At 40.8% G+C, this 23,535-nt stretch overlaps 1 protein-coding gene across 2 annotated transcripts in view; it reads left to right on the top strand.

The window, feature by feature from the left end:
• YEATS4 (YEATS domain containing 4) overlaps positions 1 to 23,535 on the top strand; it is a 65,121-nt gene that overhangs the window by 22,002 nt on the left and 19,584 nt on the right. The window contains exon 7 of one of the 2 annotated variants that reach the window (XM_040491459.1): positions 18,647 to 18,973. The exons of the other annotated variant lie outside the window; for it this stretch is intronic. Coding sequence (XP_040347393.1) covers positions 18,647 to 18,714 — 68 coding nt within the window. The 3' untranslated portion in view covers positions 18,715 to 18,973. Of the gene's footprint in view, positions 1 to 18,646; positions 18,974 to 23,535 lie in introns of those variants that run through there. 2 annotated transcript variants of the gene reach the window in all.

The raw sequence follows: 23,535 nt of genomic DNA, 5'->3' as shown, positions 1-23,535 counted from the left end.
TTACAGAGCTCTTAAAAATAGCAACCATGTCTATGCCTAATGCAAGGATTCTGTATTTTCTGTATTTACCCACTTTAGCATTTTTAGATACTTTGTATTTATCTGCCTTACTTTTTACTTTGTTGCTCTATTTTTAAGTTGTGGAATTTATAAGCATTATGGAGATTTTGCAAAGGTCTCTGTAGTCTTAAAATTTTCACCAGAGGCCCTATGGGGTTGGAAGTGGTACTTCTAATTGTGCCAGACATCATTCATCTTTCCCCTGCTTCCTACCCAATGCCCACAGTATAGGGTAGGGCCTGGGGATTGACCAGAAAAACTAATGGAGGAAAAGTCCCATTCTACATGAGTGATCCTGGCATGGAAGATCACCCCTCCATTATTCTAGTCAGATTAGCCCCAAGAATGTGTTGGTTCAAAAAACTAAGCTTCATGGAGGTAAGTCTGACTTTATGCATGGATGAATACAAGAATGCAAAATACGTCATCATGGCTCAGCTTTGCCCTCTGTCAGTTCTTATTTCTGTGTTGGCTTTTAATCCAAGTAGGATCTCTCCAGAGTATATAGAAAACTCTTATAATTCAAAAAGACAACCCAATTTTAAAATGGACAAAGGATTGAATAGACATTTCTCCAAGGAAATATAAATAGCCACTAGGCACATAAGGAGATGTTCAATATTTATCATTAGAAAAATGCAAATCAGAACCATCAGTCATGATGAGATACCACTTTTATACCCACCACACTGGCTATAATTGTAAACAAAACAGAACAAAAAAGTTGTTGAGAATATGAAGAAACGAACCCTCATACATGTTGCCGGTGGGAATGTAAAAAAATGTAGCCACTTAGGAAAGTAGTTTGGCCATTCCTCAAAAAGTTAAGCTTACTGTTTCCGATTCTGTGTCTCCCTCTCTCTCTGCCCCTCCCCCGTTCATGCTCTGTCTCTCTCTGTCCCAAAAATAAATAAACGTTGAAAAAAAAAATTAAAAAAAAAAAAAAAAAGTTAAGCTTAGTTACAATAATGACCCAGTAATTGTGCTAGGTGTATAACCAAGAGAAATGAAAACATGTTCATATAGAAACTCGTACATTAATGTTCATGGCAGAATTATGCATAATAGCCAAAAAGGAAACAACCCAAATATCCATCAACTAATGAAGGAGTAAATAAAATATGGTATCCACACAGTGAAACATTATTCAGCCAGAAGGAAGTAAGTACTGATTCTGCTGCATCATGAAGGAACCTTAAAAACATGCTAAGTGAAAGAAGCCGGACACAAAAGCCACATATTGTATGATTCCATTTATATGAAATTGCTAAAATAGGCAAATCTACAAAAACAGAAAGTTGATTACTTGCTGCCAGGGGATGGGGAGAAGGATATTTCTATTTAGGGTGATAAAATGTTCTGGAATTAGTAGTGATGATTGCACAATCTTGTGCGTATACAAAAACAATGATTTGTACATTTTAAAAATGGTTTAAATGGACATTAGAAATTTCATCTTAAAATGTTTAAACATTTTAAGTGGCAAAGTTTGTTTAGAATTATACAAACTTTGAAAATATTCTACAAGACGCGGGGGTGGGGGGGGTGGTTGGCGGTGCCTGGGTGGCTCAGTTGGTTAAGTGTCCGAGTCTTGATTTCAGCTCAGGTCATGATCTCACAGTTTGTGAGTTCCAGCCCCATGTTTGCTCTGTGCTGACAGCATGGAATCTGCTTGGGATTCTCTCATCCTCTCTTTTTGCCCCTCCCAGGCTTTCTCTCTCTAAAAATAAATAAAGTTAAAAAAATAAATAAAATTAAGTGAAAAGGAAAAACAGATGTCTTGATTATCAGAACATTGCCTCCTGTTCATTATGAAGTGTCATGTGACAGTTCAGAAACATGAAACATGACTTGTGAATGATTAGAGAAGCTGATGGGCCAGGACTTCAGAAACTACTGGAGAGACTCAGGTTCAATTCTTGCTCTTCAGTGCATCATTCAGTGAACTGAGATCAATAACATCATGATCCTGATGTAAAAATAGGGGGCTAATGATAGGGGTTTTATTTGTGTTTTGTCCCAGCCTGGACTCTCGTCTGGCTTTTTAATTATTTGTAGTTATTTGTAATTAATTGACCACCTAGATTCCTGTAGCTTTGTGTAATATGCCCCATGATATTCCTAACTCTGGGTAGCCTTCCCCCCACCCACCCCAGTCTGTTTACGTTCCCACTTTCGCTGGCCACCCAGCTTGGCTTACCTGCTCTCTACCCTCTAGGCTTCATTGCTCTTTAGTAATTCCTTAGTCTACCCTTAGCGAATTCATCATTGCTGTTTAAAAATTTCCAGTGAACTGAATTACCACACCCCTTATTCACTAAATAAGAGTCATAAAACTGGAAGGGAGTTGAGAGAACATCTAATTCAATTCCTCCATTTGATGAGGGAATACAGTCTTGCAGAAATTAAATGACTCAAAGTCACACAGTCTGTTGGGGCCGGAAATAGAATTTGAATTCAGCATTCTCTGACTGAACAGTCATGGTACTAACTCCATCAAGGATTAGAGAAGATTGTGTGAATTGGCAGTCACCTTGGAAACTAACTTTCCAAGAATGAAGGAATGGTGTACTGTTACTGACATAGTCAAATCCCTACCATCAAAACTTTGGCTTATTCTCCGTCAGCTAATCTGGTCAAATCATGATCTCAAAATTAATGAGAATTGTCATCTCTACTTGGTTTAATTACATGCATGAATTGAAACCACAAGTCTATTTACTCTTATTGTGCACATCAGCAGATGACCTCAGTTCTTACATCATTGAAATCACTGATGCCATTCAAATTGACCCTGTTAACTTCCAGCCATACAAAGTTTCTTTTTGTTCTTACCAAATCCTGCTTTCTTTCATCTCGCTAGTGTACTTCCCATCTATAGTTTTGATTCCAGTCTATACTATCTACTACTGCAAATTTATAATTGGGAGAAAATCACTTCACTTTTCCTGAGCTTCATTTTGCATTAGTGAATGTGAATCTCCTACCCACCTCATAGAATTCTGTTTAAGGGAAAGTGAAATAGCATATGTAAAAGTACTTTGGTAGGAATAAAGAATAATAACACTAGCTGTTTGTAAAAATTTTCAACAAAATATTTGCTAACTGAATCCAGCAACATATAGAAAGGAGTAAGTGATCTCATGATCAAGTGGGATTTATCCCAGGAATACAAGGTTGGTTCAACATGTAAAAACCAATCTGCATTACAGGCTGTTAGGGGTGGAATGGTGTCTCTTGAAAAGTTGTAAGTTGAAGTCCTAATGCCCAGTACTTCAGAATATGACTGCATTTGGAGATAGGGCCTTTAATGGGGTAATTAAGTCAAAATGAGGTCATTAGGGTGGATCTTAATTCAGTATGGCTGGATCCTTGTAAAAAGCTTAGGAAGACCATGTGGAGACATAGGGAGAAGATAGCCAGCTACAAGCCGTGGAGAGAGGCCTCAGAAGAAACCAACCCTGATGACACATTCTGTTGTTTATGCCACCTAACCTGTGGGACTTTGTCATGGCAACCCCAGCCAACTAATAAATTGGCCAAATTAAAAGAATAAAGGATAAAAGCTACATGGTCATCTCAATAAATGCAGAAAAAGCATTTGACCAAAATCCAACACCCTCTTATGATAGAAATACACAACAAACTAGGACTATAAAGGAACTTCCTCAACCTGATAAAGGGCATTTAAGAAAAACTCATAGTGAACATTATAAATAATTGTGAAGGACTATATGCTTTCCCCCCCTAACATCAGGAACAAGACAAGGATGTTTGTTTTGACCACATCTATTCAACATTGTGCTGGAGATTCTAGCCAGGGCAACCAGGCAAGAAAAAGAAATAAAAAGCATCCAGATCAGAAAGGAAGACGTAAAATTATCTCTATTTGCAGACAACATGATGTTGTACTTAGAAACATCCCAGGAAATAAACACACACACAAACTAGTAGAGCTAATAAATGCATCCATCAGGGTTGCAGGATACAGGATCAATATACAAAAGTTGGTTATATTTCTATACACTAGCAATGAACTGAAAATAAAATTAAGAAGACAATTTTATTTATAATTGAATAAAAAATAAAATACGAATATAACACCTAAAGTTCAAGCAACCAAAGAGAAAATAGATAAGTTGGACTTCATAAGTAAAAACTTTTTGCTTCAGGACATCTGAGTGGCTCAGTTGGTTAAGCATCCGACTCTTGGTTTCTGCTCAGGTCATGATCTCATGGTTCATAGTTTTCGAGCCCTGTGTCTAGCTCCACACTGGCGGAGCCTACTTGGGATTCTCTTTCTCTCTCTCTGTCCCTCCCCCACTCATGCTCTCTCTCTCTCTCAAAAAAATAAATAAATAAACTAAAAAACAAAAAAAAACTTTATGCTTCAAAGGACATTACCAAGAAAGTGAAAAAATCCACATGATGTGAGAAAATATTTGCAAATCATATATCTGAAAAGCGGCTAGTATCCAGAACATATGAAGAACTCCTACAACTCAGTAATAAAAAGACAACCAATTAAAAATTGGGCAAAAGATTTCTATAGACATTTCTCCAAAGAAATATAAATGGCCAATAAGCACATGAAAAGATGCTCAACATCATTTGTTATTAGAGAAATGCAAATCAGAACCATCATGAGGTATTACTTCACTAGGATGACTATCATAGAAGAGACAGACAATAGCAAGTGTTTACAAGGATGTGGAGAAATTGAAACTCTCACACATTGCTGATGAGAATGTAAATCAGCGTGGGTTCTGATGGAAATAGTTTGGGAGTTCCTTAAAAAGTTAACATTAGGGTGCCTGGGTGGCTTGGTCAGGTAAGCAACCGACTTTGGCTCAGGTCATGATCTCATGGTTCATGAGTTTGAGCCCTGCATTGGGGTCTGTGCTGGCAGCTCAGAGCCTGGAACCTGCTCGGATTCTGTGTCTTCCTCTATCTGTGCCTCTCCCCCACTCATGCTCTGTTTCTCTAATTTTCAAAAATGAATATGCGTTTAAAAAAAAAAAAAAGTTAAACATAAGTGTGCCTGACTGGCTCAGTTGGTGGAACGTGAGGCTCTTGATTTCGGAGTTGTGAGTTCGAGCCCTGCATTGGTTGTACAGATTGCTTAAATAAATAAACTTAAAAAAAAAAAAGTTACACATAGAGTTATGATGTGACCTAGCAATTCTACCTCTAGGTATATAGCTAAAATAATTGGAAACATATGTCCATGGAAAAACTTGTACATGAATATTTGTGTGAGTTTTATTCATTATAGCCCCAAATAGAAACAATCCAAATGTCCATCAGCTGATGCATGGATAAATCAAATTTGGTATATCAATACAATGGATTGTTCAGCAGTAAAAGTGAAGTGTTATGTTACAATATGGATAGACCATATAGACATGCTGAATGAAAGATGCCAGACACAAAGGCCATATATTGTATCATTCCACTTATATGAAATATATGTAATAGGCAAAAACAGAGATAGAAAGTGATTAGGGCTTAGGGACACCTGGCTTGCTTAGTCAGTAGAGCACGTGACTTCATCTTGGGGTCATGGGTTCAAGTCCCACATTGGGTGTAGAGCTTACTTTTAAAAAAAATTAAAATGAAAAAAAAAAAAAAAAGAAGAGTGATTAGGGTTTGCCAGGGGATAGGGGTTGAGGGTAGGGAGTAACTGGATACAGGATTTCTTTTGGGAGTGATGAAAATGTATCTGGCACTGGATAGTGGTGATGGTTGCACAACCTTGTGAATATACTAAAAAGCCACTGACTTGTACACTTTATGGTTTGTGAATTACACTTCAATTTTTAAAAATAATGCTAAGTGTTACCATTGACTGAATACTTTATAGCCCCAAACTGAGCTAAAGACAATCTAATGAAGTGCCTGGGTGGCTCAGTCAGTTGAGCGTCCCACTTCAGCTCAGGTCATGATCTCGTGGTTTGTGAATTCAAGCCCCACGTCAGGCTCTGTGCTGACAGCTCAGAGCCTGGAGCCTGCTTCAGATTCTGTGTCTCCCTCTCTCTCTACCCCTCCCCCACTCACACTTTGTCTCTCTCTCTCTCTCTCTCTCTCAAAAAATAAGTAAACATTTTTTAAAAATTTAAAAAGAAGACAACTCAGTGAATGCATATGACTATCCCATTTTACAAATTAGAAAAGTGAGATTCAAGGAGATTAAGTGTTTTACCCAAGGACACATATTAGAAAGCATTTGAACTGGGCAGACTCAGGTCTAACTCCAAAACCCCAATGCCTAATCACTCCTCCCAGCACCAAGCTGTCCTGATCAAAAATCATTAATAATTCCCATTATATATCTGAAAATGCCCAAATATTTGTATGTGTATATAAACAACATTTCAATATATATACCATATGTAGTAATATATATAACATATTATATATAATAATATGTAATATTATATACACTGCCTAACATAGTACACATATGTAGAATTTAATACATATAATATATAATAATATAGATATGGGTGTGTGTGTGTATATTATCCACAAATCAGTAAAGTCAACTCAATAGAAAAATGTGCAAAGAATATGACCAAGTAATTCAAATGAAAAATACAAATGGTCAATAAACATTTGAAAATATCTGTAAACTCGCTTGTTATTGGGGGAATGTAAATGAATGCAAGACCATTTCTCATTCACTGTAGAGACAAAATTTAAAGATTCCTAATAAACAGTGTCACAGAAGAGTGAATAGGGGGGTTGGCATTCATACACTGCTGGTGTGCATTAAGAGTATTAATAGCAGTGTAATATTATCTATTAGGATTGTATATTTATCATTTTTTTTAAGTTTTTTTTTCAACGTTTATTTATTTTTGGGAGACAGAGAGAGACAGAGCATGAACGGGGGAGGGGCAGAGAGAGAGGGAGACACAGAATCGGAAACAGGCTCCAGGCTCTGAGCCATCAGCCCAGAGCCCGACGCGGGGCTCGAACTCGCGGACCACGAGATCGTGACCTGGCTGAAGTCGGACGCTTAACCGACTGCGCCACCCAGGCGCCCCTGTATATTTATCATTTAATCAAATAATTTCACTGCTAGGAAACACTCTCCTATGTACAGAAGGATGTTAATTGCTTGTTTGTAATAGTGAAAAATTGGATATAAACTAAATGCCTACCGATGTGTATACAACTTTATGTAAATTCTTAGAAAAGTAATTAACAGAAGTTACTTTTGAGGATAGCAGTGACATTGGAGTAGATGTTGGGGAGGATGAGTAAAGGGCTAACAAAACCTTTTTCCCTTTCTGCTTGAGAATTTGACTCTGCTTGAGAATTTGACTCTGCTTGAGAATTTGGTTTCTCAGGCAATGTGATAAAGACAGTATGTCAATCATGCCGCAGGCAACACTGTGCATGGGGGAGGAGATCTCTGTTTGGTAAACAACGTCTGGAGTGAGAGAACAATCAGTCCAGGCAGGAAGTCACATCCTTGGACTTCCCTGAGTGCTCTGATTCTAAGTAATTGGTGTGTCTCTCACAGGAACTCTAGAAACTATACCTAGGAAGTGGTTATAAGAGATACTGGCTCCTGCAGGGAGTAGGGCCTGTAAGCCAAGGCAGCTTCTATGTTTGCCTGATGGGCACCTTGCTTCCTTGAATCTGCAGTGCATGCTCAACAGACTGCTGCAATGACTCCTGGGAGCATGTGCCCATGTGCTGATGGCCGTCTGTGGTTCCCAGGCTGTAGCCTTTGGAGTGTCCAAATGCGGTCTATAGTCAAGTTGTGAGTCAAGGTGTAACTGAACCTAAGATCTCCCCTGTTGGGCAGAGTCAGAAAGGCTTTCATGGCAAACTGAAAATAAATTTGTAAGTTAAAAAATTAGTTTACACGCATCCTCCATTTCAACCAGTAGAATCTTCATGCTATTCCTCAAATGTACTACCCTGCACTCTCCTGCTATTATATCTTCCATCTTCTTCCTTTGTTAAAATATTTCCTTTCTTCCAGGCCCAAATTTCCCTCTCCCTCCTCCCAACTAAGCTCACTTCCTCTGACCCATCATAGTATCTTGTTTGCCTCTCTTTTGTGTTGTTATTCATCCTGCTGTGAAAGTATGATATACTTCTATTACCGTCCTTCACACTTTTTTTCACTCTTGGCAAAAGAGGGCGAGTTGGTTTTGTTTATCTTGATAATATATATAAAGCACTTGACATGCCTAGCATACAGGAAGTGCTCAATAAAGGATCACTGGCCTTTTAGTGTTCTCTGTCACTTAACTTTTAGGACCTGCCCGGGGTCTATTCCACACTAGGGCACAATTCTAGTTGCAGATCTTGACTTTTTCTTCATCTACTCTAGCCTGTCCCAGTGCTAGGCACAGAGTCTTGCCCAGCTGTGTCCCAAGATATCACAAGCACAAATAAACCAAAGGTGAAAACTGACTTTGGCCTGGAATGTACCATTCATGTGGGTCTACTTATGCCGAGGTTGTTTCTGTACTTAAGACTTTGGGAAATTAGACAAAATTTATAGTGTGTTTTTATTGAGTTTGATGACCAGAACTAAGCTATTTTTATCTAAGAGCAATCTAAAGTGTCAGGACTGCCCTGTCCAGTCTTCTATGGTAGAGGTCTGCAAACATTATCCAAAAGGGCCAGGTAGTATTTTAGGCCTTGGGGGCTATACATTCTCTGTCACTGCTGCTCAATTCTGCAATTGTAACATGAAATCGGCCGTCCCTAAACAAATGAGCACTGTGTTCCAACGAAAATGCATTTAATGACACGGAGATTTGAATTTCGTAAAATTTCCACATCATAAAATATTTTCCTTTGTTTGATTTTTTTTTCCAAGCACTGAGAACATTAACAAACAAACAAACAAACAAAACCATCCTTAGTTCCCAGGCCATGGGAAAGCAGGCTGAGGGCCACATACAGCCCCAGAGCCACAGTCTGCCTATTCTTGGGTTTCCAAGACTAGGAATGTACAAGAATCGCCAACCCCAAGAGGGAGCTCTAGGATTTGCTCTGTGAATTCAAAGTAAAAACCCGAGTTTGGGCCTTTGTCAATGTTCTGAGCCCACTTAGGTTAGCCCAAGTTACCCCATACAAAAGAGATTTGCAAAAGAACCGTGAAGCTTAAGCACAATGACTCATTTCTTCTGTTTAATCTTACCGAGGCTTGTCACCTCCCTGCTTCATGAGTAGCTGCAAAGGCATTCAGTCTGAGGAATTCATTTCCTAACCTCCTAAACTGACTGCAGTTCGGTTTCTTCCTTCACTCTGATGCCCTCATCATCAGAGACCTTGAGGCCATATCCAACTGGGCATTTTCAGGGTTTATCTTATCTAACTGAATTGACCACTTTCTTTTCCTAGAAACTTCCTCTCTCTTTCTTCTCTGCCCTCCTCTCTCTGTGATTTTTTTCTGTTTGTTTTTTCACCGGTCCTTTTGGCCAATTTTTCTGTTTCCTTTAGTGTTCCTTCTTTCCCTTTGTTAATCCTATAAATATTTTCTATTCTCTATGGTTCTATCTTGAACCAGCGTATTTTTTTTTTCTTACTTACCCCTGGCTGCAAATACTGTTTGTATGCTAATTGTCCCAAGCCAGGATATCCAGCCCAAATTCCCATGCTAAACTCTGGACTGTACATTCATCTATCTCCTTGACAATAGGTTTAGATGTTCTATGAGCATCTCAGTTGAACATGTCCAAAACTTAAGTTATTGTCCTCTATTCTGATCTTCTCACCATCACAAACTCCCTACCTTGGTAAATGGCATCAGTACCGATCCATCTTGCCATATTGTCAGTAGTAGATAGGATCTCCCCAACCTAGGCTCCTCTGGTTGAGAACTACAATCACCATTCACAGAGGTGAATTCTGTGGCCCTTCCCCCTGGCCAGACATGATTATATTTGGGTGGATGCTTAACCCAATCTGGATGAATCAGATTATCTCCTGGGATTATTCTCAGCCATTATTGGTACTTGAACTACAGATGATGCAGCTGTATGCCTGGAGAATAGAGAATTGGTCTATAGAGAGAGATTGAAATTGATGCACAAAGAAAAGAAGAGTAGAAGAAATGGCCTTAGATAGAATTATCTTGGCCCTGCCATCCCAACTTCCCACTTGCCTGTGCCTTGCCTATAGGGCTGCCTCTGTCCTTGAGTCACCACCCTCTAGTATAAAATAGCTTGCTTCTAACCTCTTGTACTTAATTACTATATTAAATTTTCTCTTTTGAATTACCTAACATGAATTTTGCATCCCTGTCTGGACCCTGACTAATGTAAATATCTTTGCAAATAAGCACAGAATGTTGACAGCATTTACTTTAAGAGCTATTTATTTATGTTTCACTGTACAAATCTCCACCATTTACTTCATCATTTGGCAATTGATGAAAACTTGTTTCCAAGTTTTTCGCTACTACAGTTAGTTCTGTAATGAACATCTTTGCATATATATGTATTTTTATAGGGCAAAGTAAAATTGCTAGAAGTAATATTTCTAGGTCAAAAAGGGGGATATGCATTTTTTAATTTTAATATTATTCCCAAATTTCTCCCAAAAGTTTGCACCAATTTATACTATTGACAATTGTACATTAGAGTGCCTGTTTACACTCCTGGCCAACTTTTTGTCGATCTCACAGGTGAAAAATATTCCATTGTTTCGATTTGCTTTTCTCTGCATTCTGAATGAAAATAAGTATCTTTTCATACGCTTACTGGCTCTTTGTATTTCTTTTTCTGTGAACTGCCATGTAACAGGTTTTATTTTTTGCTCTGTTTTACTAAATATTATATAGCATGAACTTTATCTGAAACAATAATAAAACCGACACCATCAATAAAGACTGCATATTATTTCATTCTGATTATACCATAATTATTCTTTTATTATTAGATATTTAGATTGTCCCCAATTTTTTTTCATAACATTTATAAGTTCTTGGATAAGGAGTTATGAGGACATAAGGGTGTGTGTGTGTGTGTGTGTGTGTGTGTGTGTGTGTGTGTATGTGTATGTTTAAGGCTTTTGCCAATTGCCAATTGCCCAATGGAAAGTCCATCCCAGTTTGCATTCCCACCAGCAGACTGTGAGTGTGCCCATTTCCCCATACAAAAGTATTCAGCCAAGAGGTAATTTCTGGAGTTTGTGTCATGAACTGCCCATGCAAAATGATCTGCAGCCCAAGTGGTCAGTCTCCAGAATTGCAGGTTTGAGGCTCCAGCATGAGCAGATTCCTTTATCTATCACTGTGAAGTTAAAACTACAGACCAGTCCTTTTCAATATGTTCTCATTCATCCCACAACAATTTATTGAACATCTATTGTGCTGGGAGGCTTTTTTCTTGTCCTGGAGGTCTCCCATCAAAAAGGGTGAGCCACAGTTACACATAATTAAAAATATCATAGTATTGAGAAAATGCTTGGGTGTTGGAGAAAGCCCATCACAGACTTGTGGAACTTGGGCAGGGTGCTTAACTTCTCCAAACTTCAGTTTTCTTTTGCATACAGTTGACATCATGAAACTGATCAGAGGATGGTGTTAAAAGGCCTGAGTGCCTGGCACATGCAGGTATTCGCATAGGGAGTAAAAATGTGGGCTCTGGAGTTGGGCTACATGGTTTGAATCTTGGCTCCATTGCTGACTGGCTTTGTGACCTCAGGCAAATTATTCAACCTCTGTGCCTTCCTTCCTGAATTTAAAGTGGGCAGAAACATACTTACCTCATACTGTCATTGAGAAGATCAAATGAGATGATACATGTAAAGTACTTAGATAGTACCTAGACCTACTAAGTACTCAATTAATATGTTATTTTTTAAACAGCTTTATTGAAGTATAATGTACATACAGACATATTTCATTTTATTGTGCTTTAGTTTATTGTACTTCGCAGATACTGTGTTTGTTATAAATTGAAAGTTTTAAGACTTCAGTGGAGGAAGAAACTGCAGATGTGGTAGAAACAGTTAAGAGAACTAGACTGAGAAGTGGAGCCTGAAGATGGGACTGAGTTGTTGTAATCTTATGATAAAACTTGAACACATGAGGAGTTGCTTCTTACAGATGAGCAAAGAAAGTGCTCTCTTTTTTTTTTTTTTTTAATGTTTATTTATTTTTGAGAAAGAGAGAGAGAGACAGAGCATAAGCTGGGGAGGAGCAGAGAGAGAGGAAAACACAGAATCCGAAGCAGGCTCCAGGCTCTGAGCTGTCAGCACAGAGCCCAACACAGGGCTCGAACCTACAAACTGCGAGATTTTGACCTGAGCCGAAGTCGGATGCCTAACCGACTGAACCACCCAGGCACCCTGAAAGTGGTGGAATCTACTCCTGGTGAAGATGCTGTGAAGATTGTTAAAATGACAGCAAAGGATTTGGAATATTATATAAACTTAGTTGATGCTGTCAAACAGCATCACGTGCTACAGAGAAATCATTTGTGAAGAGTTGATTGATGCGGCAGACTTCATTGTGGTCTTTTTTTTTTTTTTAAAGATTTCTTTATTATTTTTAAGTAATTGCTACAACCAACATGGAGCTCAAACTCACAGCCCTGAGATCAAGAGTCGTACATTCCACCAAGCCAGCCAGGTGCCCCCCTTGTGGTCTTACTTTAAGAAATGGCCGCAGCCACCCCAACCTCATCAGTCAGCAGCCGTGAACATAGAGGTAAGACCCTGCACAAGCAAAACGATTACAACTCATTGGAAGCTTAGATGATGGTTAGCATTTTTTAAGCAATATTTTTAAAATAAGGTATGTGCCTTGGCTTTTTTGGGACATAATGCTAGTGCACACTGAATAGCCTATAGCATAGCGTAAACATAACTTTGATATGCACTGGGAAACCAAAAAATTCATTTGACTTGCTATGTTGCGGTGGTCTGGAACCAAATGTGCAGTGTCTGCAAGGTACACCTGTATTGTCATGGGCTGAATTGTGTACCCTCCCAAATTCCTCTGTCAAAGTTCCAACCCCCAGTATCTCCAAATAGAACTGTATTTCGAGATTAGATCTCTCAAGATGTAATTAAATTAAAAGGAGATCATTAGGGTGGACTCTAATCCAATATGGCTGGTGTCCTTAAAAGAAGAGGACATTTGGACACAGACATGTATAGAGGGAAGATGATATGAAGATAAAATGAGAAGACCATCTGCAGGCTAAAGAGAGAGGCCTGGAATAGATCCCTCCCTCACAGCCCTCAGAAGGACCTGACCCTGCCCACACTTTGATCTTGGACTCCAGGCCTCAGAACGAAGAGAAAATAAATTTGTGTTGTTTAAAACCACCCAATCTGTGGTATTTGTTACAGCACCCCTAGCAAACCAATACAGACACCATAAGATTCACCACTTTTGTGTATAATTCAATGATTTTTAGTAAATTAACAGAGTCATTCAATCTAATACTAGAATATTTTCTTCACTCCCAAAAGAAACCTTGCCTCCATTTGCATTCACTCCCCAATTCCCACCTTCAGCCCCAGATGGCCACTCATTTTCTGTGTGCATAGATTTGCCTTTTCTGGACATTTCATATAAATCATCTCCAATGATCAGGAAATTTTACATGTCAAGAGTCAGCACATTCTATATCCTGATTTTCTATTTGTTACAATGTCTTATATTGAGTCCACATAAATAAGACAAAAAATATTATATGTACTGCAGAATAGTCGTATTGGGACTGAAATATTCAGTCAAAATGACCATTGTAATTATAAATAAGAAATTATTGCTGGGGCGCCTGGGTGGCTCAGTTAAGCATACGACTTGGGCTCAGATGATAATCTCGCTGCTGGTGGGTTTGAGCCCGCCTAGGGCTCTGTGCTGCTGACATCTCAGATCCTGGAGCCTGCTTCAGATTCTGTGTCTCCCTCTCTCTCTCTGCCCTTCCTCCGTTCTCACGCTGTCTGTGTCTCTCAAAAATAAATAAAAGTTTAAAATTAAAAAAAAAAAAATTATTGCTTGTTCTTCGCAGTCACTAGGGAAAAAACACTGAAGACTTTGAGGGAGAGTTTCTGTAGAGGTGCAGCAGGGTAGAGACAGCCCTAGAAGGTAGCAGCTGAACTGCTCAAGGAAACCGCTTCTGCGCTGAGATCTGAACGGACAAGTTGCTCCCCAGAGCTGCTCAGGCACATCTGGTAACTAATCGGGACATTCCATCAAGGCCACGTGTTCCGGGCCACGCCTAGAGGCGGAGCATCTACACTGCCAAAGACAGTGTGGAGGCTGCACAAAGACTGGGCTTTGTGCAATGCCCCTTTTGTTGAAAAGACCCATTTAGATGAAATCTATCTGGGGCATTATGTCAAAACTGCAAATGGAGAAGTCTTTGCTTTTCTCACCTGGAAGAGTCAGCGCCTCTGTTGAGTTTACCAACCCTTAGTAACCATAAACTGAAACTCTGGATCGGTATGCATATGCATACACATGTAACCATTTATTCAAGAATATTTATTAAGTGCCTTCTGTGTGCCAGGTACCTTTCTAAGCACTTGGGAATATATCAGTGAATAAACAAAGGTCCCTGTGCTTGTGGTGCTGGCATTCTAGAGAGAAAGTCAGCACATAAACACTAAACATAGTAATAATAAAGAAGTTAACTAAAGTGTGAAGTCAAAAGGTGTTAAGTTAGAAAATTAAAGCAAGGCAAAGGGGTTGGGAGTGCCTGGGGTTGAGCAGGGACAAGGTTGCAACTTTATTTTTTTTTAAAACCACTTTACTGGTGTGTGATTGACATAAAGCTGTACATATTTAATGTGTTAACTTGCTAAGTTTGAAGAGACATGTATCAGTGAAACTATCACCACTGTATGCTTTCTTATTTTTTTTTTAATTTTTTTTCAACGTTTATTTATTTTTGAGTCACAGAGAGACAGAGCATGAGCGGGGGAGGGGCAGAGAGAGAGGGAGACACAGAATCGGAAACAGGCTCCAGGCTCCGAGCCATCAGCCCAGAGCCTGACGCGGGGCTCGAACTCACGGACCGCGAGATCGTGACCTGGCCGAAGTCGGACGCTTAATCGACTGTGCCACCAGGCGCCCCGCCACTGTATGCTTTCAACAGAGCCATCACTTCCAAAAGTTTCCTCCTGCCCTCTATTTATTATTCTTTTATGTCATAAAGTTGCAATCTTAAATAGGGTGATTTATTTTCACCTTGTTGAGAAGGTGTCATTAGAGCAAGACAGAAAGAAGAGGATGGAGTTAGCTAGCAATTATCTGTGGAAAAGTGATCCAGGCAGAAGGAACAGCCAGAGTATGCTCTCTAAAGCAAAAGCAATTCCAAGGAGCACCCAAGAGGCCACCGTGACTGGAACTGAGTGAGCAAGGGAAGAGCGGCAGAGGTGAGGACTTTTTGCAAGGGCTTCAGTTGTTACTCCAAGTGAGATGGGAAACCGGGAGAACAGTGTAAGTGGACTTAAGTTTGGAAAAGATCCCCCTGGATGGATTGGAGAGGAACAAAGATAGAAGCAGAACATGGATTAGGAGCCTATTTCAGAATCCAGATAAGAGATGACGGTGGTTGAGGTTGGGAGCAGTGGACATGCTATGTTTGTGCAACTGGAGATTCCTTTGTCCTGCAAATATTCGTAGGCACTGTGATGTGCGCTGGGATGCTGTGGTGACCAGCCTAGTGGCAGTCCCTCCCTAATTACTGTAAACAATGGTAATAGTTAACATGGATAGACGGCTTGCTACAAGTCAGGTTGTCCTTAAAAGGTTGAAAGGTATTTTCTCAGTGAACCCAAATCAACTTCTAAAACTCAGGTGCCACTGTTGTTTGTCCCCGTTAAAGGTGAGGGAAGTCAAATCCCGGGAGGGTTAGTGAGTAGCCCAAACTTGCACAATCAGGCCAAAGTCAGAATTCAAGCACATAGGGTTGTGTTCCAGAATGCCTCCCTTAAAAATGGCAGCCATGATGGGGGTTATAATAGTATGACATGGGAAGGAGGGGATGACATCGAAGCTGAGATTTAACTGTTTGCCAGGAGATGGGTGGGTGTAGGGAGAGGAGAAAGCAGGAGTGAGGAGGGGAATGTCCCAGGTACAGGGAAGATCATGTACAAAGACAGACCTAGAAGTGAGAAAGCAGGACCCTGGAAAGACTGAAAAAACTCCCACCATGTTGTTGGATCTCCAAGTGTATAGGGGGGAGTGATAGAGGATGAACCAGAAAAACAGGCAGTGAATACAACTTTGGATTAATACATCTGTGGATCAATAGTCTACTAATTGCACACTTGTCTTTAATATTTCCTTCCTGGGATCTCCTGCTGCAAATATATCAATTGAAAGACAGTGGATCTTGGAGTCAGAGAAACAATGACAGCCCAAGGAGCAGCTTGCTGTAGAAAGACTAAAGACCCCAGATCTCCACCACCCCTTCCATCCAACCCAAATAAGTATACTAAGTAAAGCCATGAGCTAGCTATGCAAACACAGCTTCAAGAAAAGTCCTCTGCCCCATTTCCATCTAATCCTTTTGGAGCCTCTGTTACAGACAAACTTAACTGAATCCTGCTCTGCCATTTCTTAGCTTTAACACGAATTATTTCACATCTATAAACTTAATTTATCCATTCTATAAAATTAACATAATGTTACCCATCTCAGGATTTGTATCACTCTAACTGAGCTAATGCATACAAACTGTATATTTGACATTTTCTATTCATTTACAAAACTCACATATCTAAATAACAATTCCACATTCCAATAAAAAGTGCATTTTGATTATTCCCAAAATTGGATAAATGTTTTAGTCTTATATGATACAAGAATAAATGTTTAAGCTCCACAAACTCCATCCACTTTAGTCCAGAAGTTTCTATTTACTTCCAAATAAGATGGGAAATTCTTGGCTTATGATGTCTAGAAGTAAGGGAATGCATTGACTTTGCAAGCAGAGAATCCCCTGGACTTCGAGAGTAAGAGCTGGTGTGGCCCACTGAGAAGTGCCCAGACATCGAAACCAGACTAATTTGGGATTAACTGGAGGGACGTAGTTGATTGCTCATCGGCAGCAATGGAAATGAGCTTGCACTGCCTTGCGCTTACTTGGCTTTCTTTCTCGGGAGAAATGTTGCCATAAATTGTTTTGTGAGACACCAACAACTTGGCAAGGAAGAAAGTCTTCCACAAAATATTCTAGCCATTGGGAGGGCAAAACTCTGGGAAGTCCACCCACATTCTTGCGGGATGCAGCTAAACATCTGCAAAGAACATAAGCAGCGCAGCTCAAAAGCCATAGTATCATGCAAGGCGTGAGCCCACATGCAGAAGGATCAGTACTTTGTCCTCAAAGCCAGGTACCCTGAAACTTGTTTCCCCAGTTGGCCTTTGTACCCCTCTATTCTAGTATTTCTAACTTAAGTTGTTAAATGGGCAAAAGTCGGTGTACTCAGTGGTTCCAAATCAGTATTTAGTCTCACAGAAGTATTTGGAGCTGGTAATGGACCCAGTGACAGGGACCATTTCAAAGTAAGTACGGATCCAGAAATGGGAGAGAAATGACCTTAATGCTTGGTCAGAGGTGGTACATCTATAAACGCCTAGACTGTCTGTGTGTGGAGACAGGTGGGGAAAAGCATGTGGGCAGGGAGGTGACCACATGTGAAGTGGACTCTGAGGGGGATGGGGTCTGTGAGGGCAAGGCAGCTGAGGGCCTCAGCCGAGGGGGGGAATGGTGGGGGACAGAGAACATAGGAGGGGTCAGCAGCCCTTCTTTAACTGTCATGTGCGTCACTGCCTGAAGGTGGCATCTCTCACTCTGAAGGATTCCTATGAAGATTAAGAAGCCTTGAAATACTTTTTTGGGAGGTCAGTGCACATCTGTTTCCTATTTGTCATGTTCTGTCAGCACTTCTGTGAGAACAGAGCCATTACACCAGCCTTGGAAGCCAGAGGCAGCTGGATCCTCCAGGCCTGGCATCTCCTGGGCCCACGGTCCCACCTCCTCAAGTGGCAAAAGAGTAGAAAACACCATTGCGTCCCATCTCAGCTTCTGCCACCCCCACTCTCACCTGTACTCTGTGCTTCAAAGAGCAAACAGGTACAAAGAATTCAGCCTGGTTAATCAGTTGTTCTCTTGCCTGCAAAACAACACAGCAAGAAACAACTTAGAGGCTTTTCAATCCTCTGATGTGTTTAATTTGTTATCTAGCAAGCAATAAAGAGAAAAAGAAATTCTCCGGAGTTTTATAATATTTACAGTCCTCTCGCTAGGGAACTGGAGTTTGCCCGGGAGGCATATTGCAAAGTGAGTGTCTGGCCCCAGGGAAAGACCCAGAATTCTGTAACAGTCCTGTTGGCCTAGTGATGTTTATCAGAATGGTGAAGATTTCCAAATGGTGCTTATCAGTGTACGAAGGCACTTATCACAAGTAAGGAAAGACTTCCATTGATTTGGTTCAAAGGGCAGCCCAAGACACTCAGTGAATCACATTCCCTGCCCACCTCCTTGCAATCCTCCCACCACCCCTGGGTGACCCAGGCTGGCTTCACCAGGGTCTGGGTTTGAAATCACAAGGCGTCTGTGACAGTCTACTTTCCTCTCAGGTCGCTGTGTGATGACCGACCTCCAACGCTTAATTCTGATTTCAAGAATGCATTTGGTAGATGGATGATCAGTACCCAACTGGGTCGGGGCTTCAGTTTTCAAGATCTCAACTGAATGCCTTCGAAGCTTCTGAGCAGATGAGAAAGGATGATCAACTACTTACCGATGCATAAAGGCTGAGTGGGCAGGAGGCTCAGACTCCTGTGATTGTAAATCCTTTTCAAGTCTGTTTATCGGTGTTCTCCACTAGTCACTCTGTGATGTTTTAGGACTCGCTTTAAAATGAAGAGGTATTTAGGGGCCCCTGGGTGGCTCAGTCGGTTAAGCGTCCGACTTCAGCTCAGGTCACCATCTCACGGTCCATGGGTTCGAGCCCCGCGTCAGGCTCTGGGCTGATGGCTCGGAGCCTGGAGCCTGCTTCCGATTCTGTGTCTCCCTCTTTCTCTGCCCCTCCCCCGTTCATGCTCTGTCTCAAAAATAAAAATAAACATTAAAAAATAAATAAAAAATAAAATGAAGAAGTATTTAATTTTATTGATCACTACCCATGTGCTGTGTTTCTAGGACTGCCTATTTATTGGTGTTTCTGTAAAAACAACAGCAGCCACGTGTTGTGGAAACAGTCTCAGTGGAAACCAGCAGGACTTAGCCTGATGTGGGCATTTTTGTTACATGCCTCCCCAGAAATGCTTGAGTTAATATTTTTACAATAGAAAAAAAAAAAAGGCAATAAAAGCTTTTGAAGCCAGATGTCTCTTTACAAAACTGCTGATGGGGAAACTTTTCTCATGTAGAGACTTCAGTTAAGGTGATCAAATAAAATCAGTTATATTTAAAGTTGCTGGCTTTTTTGTTTATCTCGGTCAAATAAAGCTGTGTGTTCTAGTGAGGAAACTGAAGGTCAAAGGTCAAAGGACAAAGATTCTGGTGAGGTCTTGCATTAGGGAAGCCTTTTTAGCAGTGACTTCAGCCTTGGCAGGTGGTAATGCTGTTCAAGTCATGGTCAGAGGACGGAAGGGTTCCAAAATCTAAGTCTGATTTGGACCGCAGACATTGCGCTTGCAACTTGGGTAGGGCACTTTTTACTAGTTTTCTGATCTTCACCAAGTCTTAATGGCCAACTCTCTCTCTCTCTCTTTGTTAACTGTCAATAGTAAATAACTGCTAGTCTAAAACATTCACCTGTCAACAAAGTGATGTATGTTCTGGAGAGAGTCAACAAGCAAGAATTGAAGTGACTTCAGTTGGTTTCCCCCCACTTATTTCCCTTGGCAGAATCCATCCTCATGTGGTAATTAACTCTCGTTTATTTGTTTCATACCAAACTAAAACCTACACAAATCTAAATACATGTGGGCGAATCCTTCTACCTGGCTGCTTGACCACCATCAGAATCGCCAGTAAGTTGTAAGTATAGTTGACTTAAGTTCCACATCAGTCATTTCTCCTGCCCTCCTCTCCGACCCTTCTTCTTTAGTGCCCTATTCAAATGTCACATCCTCTAAGGCCCACTTTTCTATTCTCAGTCTCCCCTCCATGAATTAAATCCTCCCTTACTTTGCGCATTCCTCTACTGCTCATCATACTTGATAGTCACGTGTTTATGTGTTGTCCTCGCCTATTCAAATGAGAACCCCATCAGGGCAAAGGAGTTTTTAGGGCCTGGAAAAATACCTTGGATGGAGGTCAAAGGAAAGGACTAAAGTGATTTGCAGCCTGGGTCACTGTGAGAACTCCATCAATAGTTAACTAGTCAGGAGGGACCTGTTTTGGTCAAGGGGGAGGGGGCCAGAGGCAAGATGATGAATTACATTTCAGTTGTATTAAGTCTAAGGTACTGGAAGCACATTCAGAAGGATATTTCCAGCAGACCTTCGGGAATATGTGAAAAGAACATGAGGAAGAGACACTAGAGGCAAAGCAGTTTGGAAGCTCTTCACATAAAGGGATGGGTGGCAAAAGCCACATGATTCACTGAGTCCATGGAGGTGAGTGGTGTCTTAGAAAATTCCAGGAAGACATCTTAGGAAAAGCTTTCATTTAGGGGGCAGAAGGAAAACAGCCAGCAAAATCCTTCAGCATTAGGGATCTAAGAGAATAGGAAAATGAGGGGCTAAGGAAGCCAGACTGGGTGTGGTTTCTAGAAAGGTGATCGATGCAGAAAGTTCAAGGATAATGAGAATGGAGGAAACACCCGTGTATCTCATAACTGGAAAATCACTGGCAACTTTCAAGAAGGCACCTCCAATTGAAAGAGAGGAACAAAATCAAAAGTCTAGCAGGGGATTGCAAACTCAAATGCTTATAAGGACTAGAGAGGTAACAGAAGTGAGCAAAGAGACCATGATGATATGGTGATCATAGGCCCCACCACACACCCATGCCCAGGCCATTGTTGCCTCATGGAAAGCATGACCCAAGACAGCCAGCTATCTGACCTTCACAGAGAAGACTGAATTTTTTTTTAATGTTTATTTTTGAGAGAAAGAGAGTGAGCAGGAGAGGGGCTGAGAGAGAGGGGGACAGAGGATCCAATGTGGGCTCCGTGCTGCCAGCCGAGAGCCCGATGTGGGGCCTGAACTCATGAATCATGAGATCATGACCTGAACTGAAGTCAGACACTCAACTGACTGAGCCACACAGGCTCCTTGAGAAGACTGAAATTCTTATTTTTAAGTGAAATTTTCCAATTTAAAAAATATTGTGAGTCTAATGAAACACTTCTATACACTGTATGGGTGTATTTGAGCTCGTATTTGAGCCTCCTGTACTAGCAGCCTTTGCTAGGTTTGAAGGCATTGATGAGAGGATAGGAATCTTCTGAGATATGACCAGTCTGCTGGGTGTTTTAGAGACTGGAGTGCTAGCAGGTATCAAAGAGAAGATGGAATTTTCTGGAAAGAGAGGTCCAAGGCGGAAGTGGAAGTCATGAGATCAATAAGAAGAAGAAATACCTTTTCTTTTCATATGAGAGGGATGAAGAGAGTAAGAGAGAAGTGTTAAATATTGAGAATGAGATTTAAGGTAAATAAGGGAAGATTAAGGACCTTGAATTTAATGTCATCAGTGAACTCTAAGAAGTAGACCTTGAGATTACCTGTGGAGGAAAAGGGAGGCAAGGACTGCCCTTGGGCCATCGGAGGGTGGGAAGTGTTTGCAGTAGTCACAGGGTTAGGGTTCAATGGTGACAAGTCAAACAAATAAAGACCCAGTGGAGGTTGATAGCATACATCTAGAGGGATTTTCCATTTAACCAGCACTTTTTAAATGGCTCTGCATTCTGGGCACTAGGCTAAGCCCTGGGGATTTCCAGTCAAGTTGAGGAATTAGATGAAGAAATAAATAATTGCCACAGGCTATCAATGTCACAGAAGGGTACAAACAGGGTGCTTTTGGGAAAAGAGGAGACACATCCTGGAAGGCTTTCTGAGGAGAGGGGATTTAAGTCTATGTTTGAAAAATAAGTTGTAATAGAGAATAAACTGATGGTCATGAGAGGGGTGGAGTGGGGAGGTTGAGTGAAATAGGTGATGGGGGTTAAGGAGTGCAATTGTGATGAGCACTGGGTGATGTATGGAAGCGTTGAATCACTATGTTGCACACCTGAAACTAGTGTAACACTGTATGTTAACTACATCGGAATTAAAATGATAAAAAAGAAAAGAAAAAGAAATTGTAGTTGCTATGAAGGCAATGGTGAAAGTCAGAAGAGACAATATATACAAAACACTAGTGGTAATAGCAGGCATGGCGCATTCTGGGAATTTCAGCTACTTCCATGTGTCTGAAACAGACTGCCAGTGGCAGAGTGGGAGAGGATGAAACTGAAGAGTTATTGAGAAGAAACATGAATGGTCATGGAACTTGGACTTGCCCTATAGACAAGGAAAACCCACAGAAAGATTTCTACAACAGTGACATTATCAGCCTGTTAGAAAGAACACACTGACTAGAATGAAGATCAGGAAGGAGGTCAATTTTGATCTGCAGTTATGTACTCAGCCACAGAGGATATATCTCCATGGATTTAAGTTAATGATAGCAGTCTTAATCTCTTTCACCTCTGATCTAGGGCCGGAACAAGCAACCCACTTTAGGTTAAGAGGGCATAAAAGGATGTCTACAAGGAGCCTCTGGGAAAGAGTTCTTTGATAAGTAAGAAATGCTTGAGAAGAAAGCTTCAGTTTTCCCCTTTGTTCCTCTCTTTCTGGATGTTGTTCTATGAAGATGTAATGTTTGGAGCTGCAGCAATTATTTTGAGATTATGAGGTAATGGTATGAGGTAAGGATGAAAGCAACAAATTGAAGATGGCAGAGCAGAAGACAGACCTTGGGTTCTTGGTGTTAGAGGAGGCCATTAAGAGGATGTGACCACTGGTTGACCCACAAACTGGACTTGGGCAATCAGAGGTTCCCCATCTTCTTCCTTGTCCTTGGAGTGTAGATTTCTGTCCACTGTTCCCATAGCTGGAGCCGTTTCAAGGACAGAACCTTGAGAAAGTAATGTGTTGTTGAGACCATCTGAACTATGTATGTGCCTGAACCTCTATAGGCCTCTGTATACAAACCTTTAAGATTCTGGTGGGTGGACATGGAGATACATTCATCTTGTGACTGTCCAAGACAAACCTCATATGTAAGCCCCCTCACTTACTAAAGTTTCCACCTACCGGAGCGCCTGGGTGGCTCAGTTGGTTGAGTGTCCGAGTATTCATTTCAGCTCAGGTCGTGATCCCAGCATCGTGAGATTGAGCCCCGAGTTGGGCTTCATGCTGAGAATGGAGCCTACTTGGGATTCTCTCTCTCTCCCTCTGCCCCTCTCCCCTGCTCGCACTTTCTCTCTCTCTCTCTCTCTCTCTCTCTCTCTGTAATAAAATAAAATAAAGTA

The sequence above is a fragment of the Herpailurus yagouaroundi genome, unplaced genomic scaffold (assembly GCF_014898765.1).
Source record: "Herpailurus yagouaroundi ecotype Mexico unplaced genomic scaffold, PumYag 182, whole genome shotgun sequence".
NCBI lineage: Eukaryota > Metazoa > Chordata > Mammalia > Carnivora > Felidae > Herpailurus > Herpailurus yagouaroundi.
Note: the sequence above shows the minus strand (reverse complement) of the source record. Positions and strands in the feature narration are given on the sequence as shown.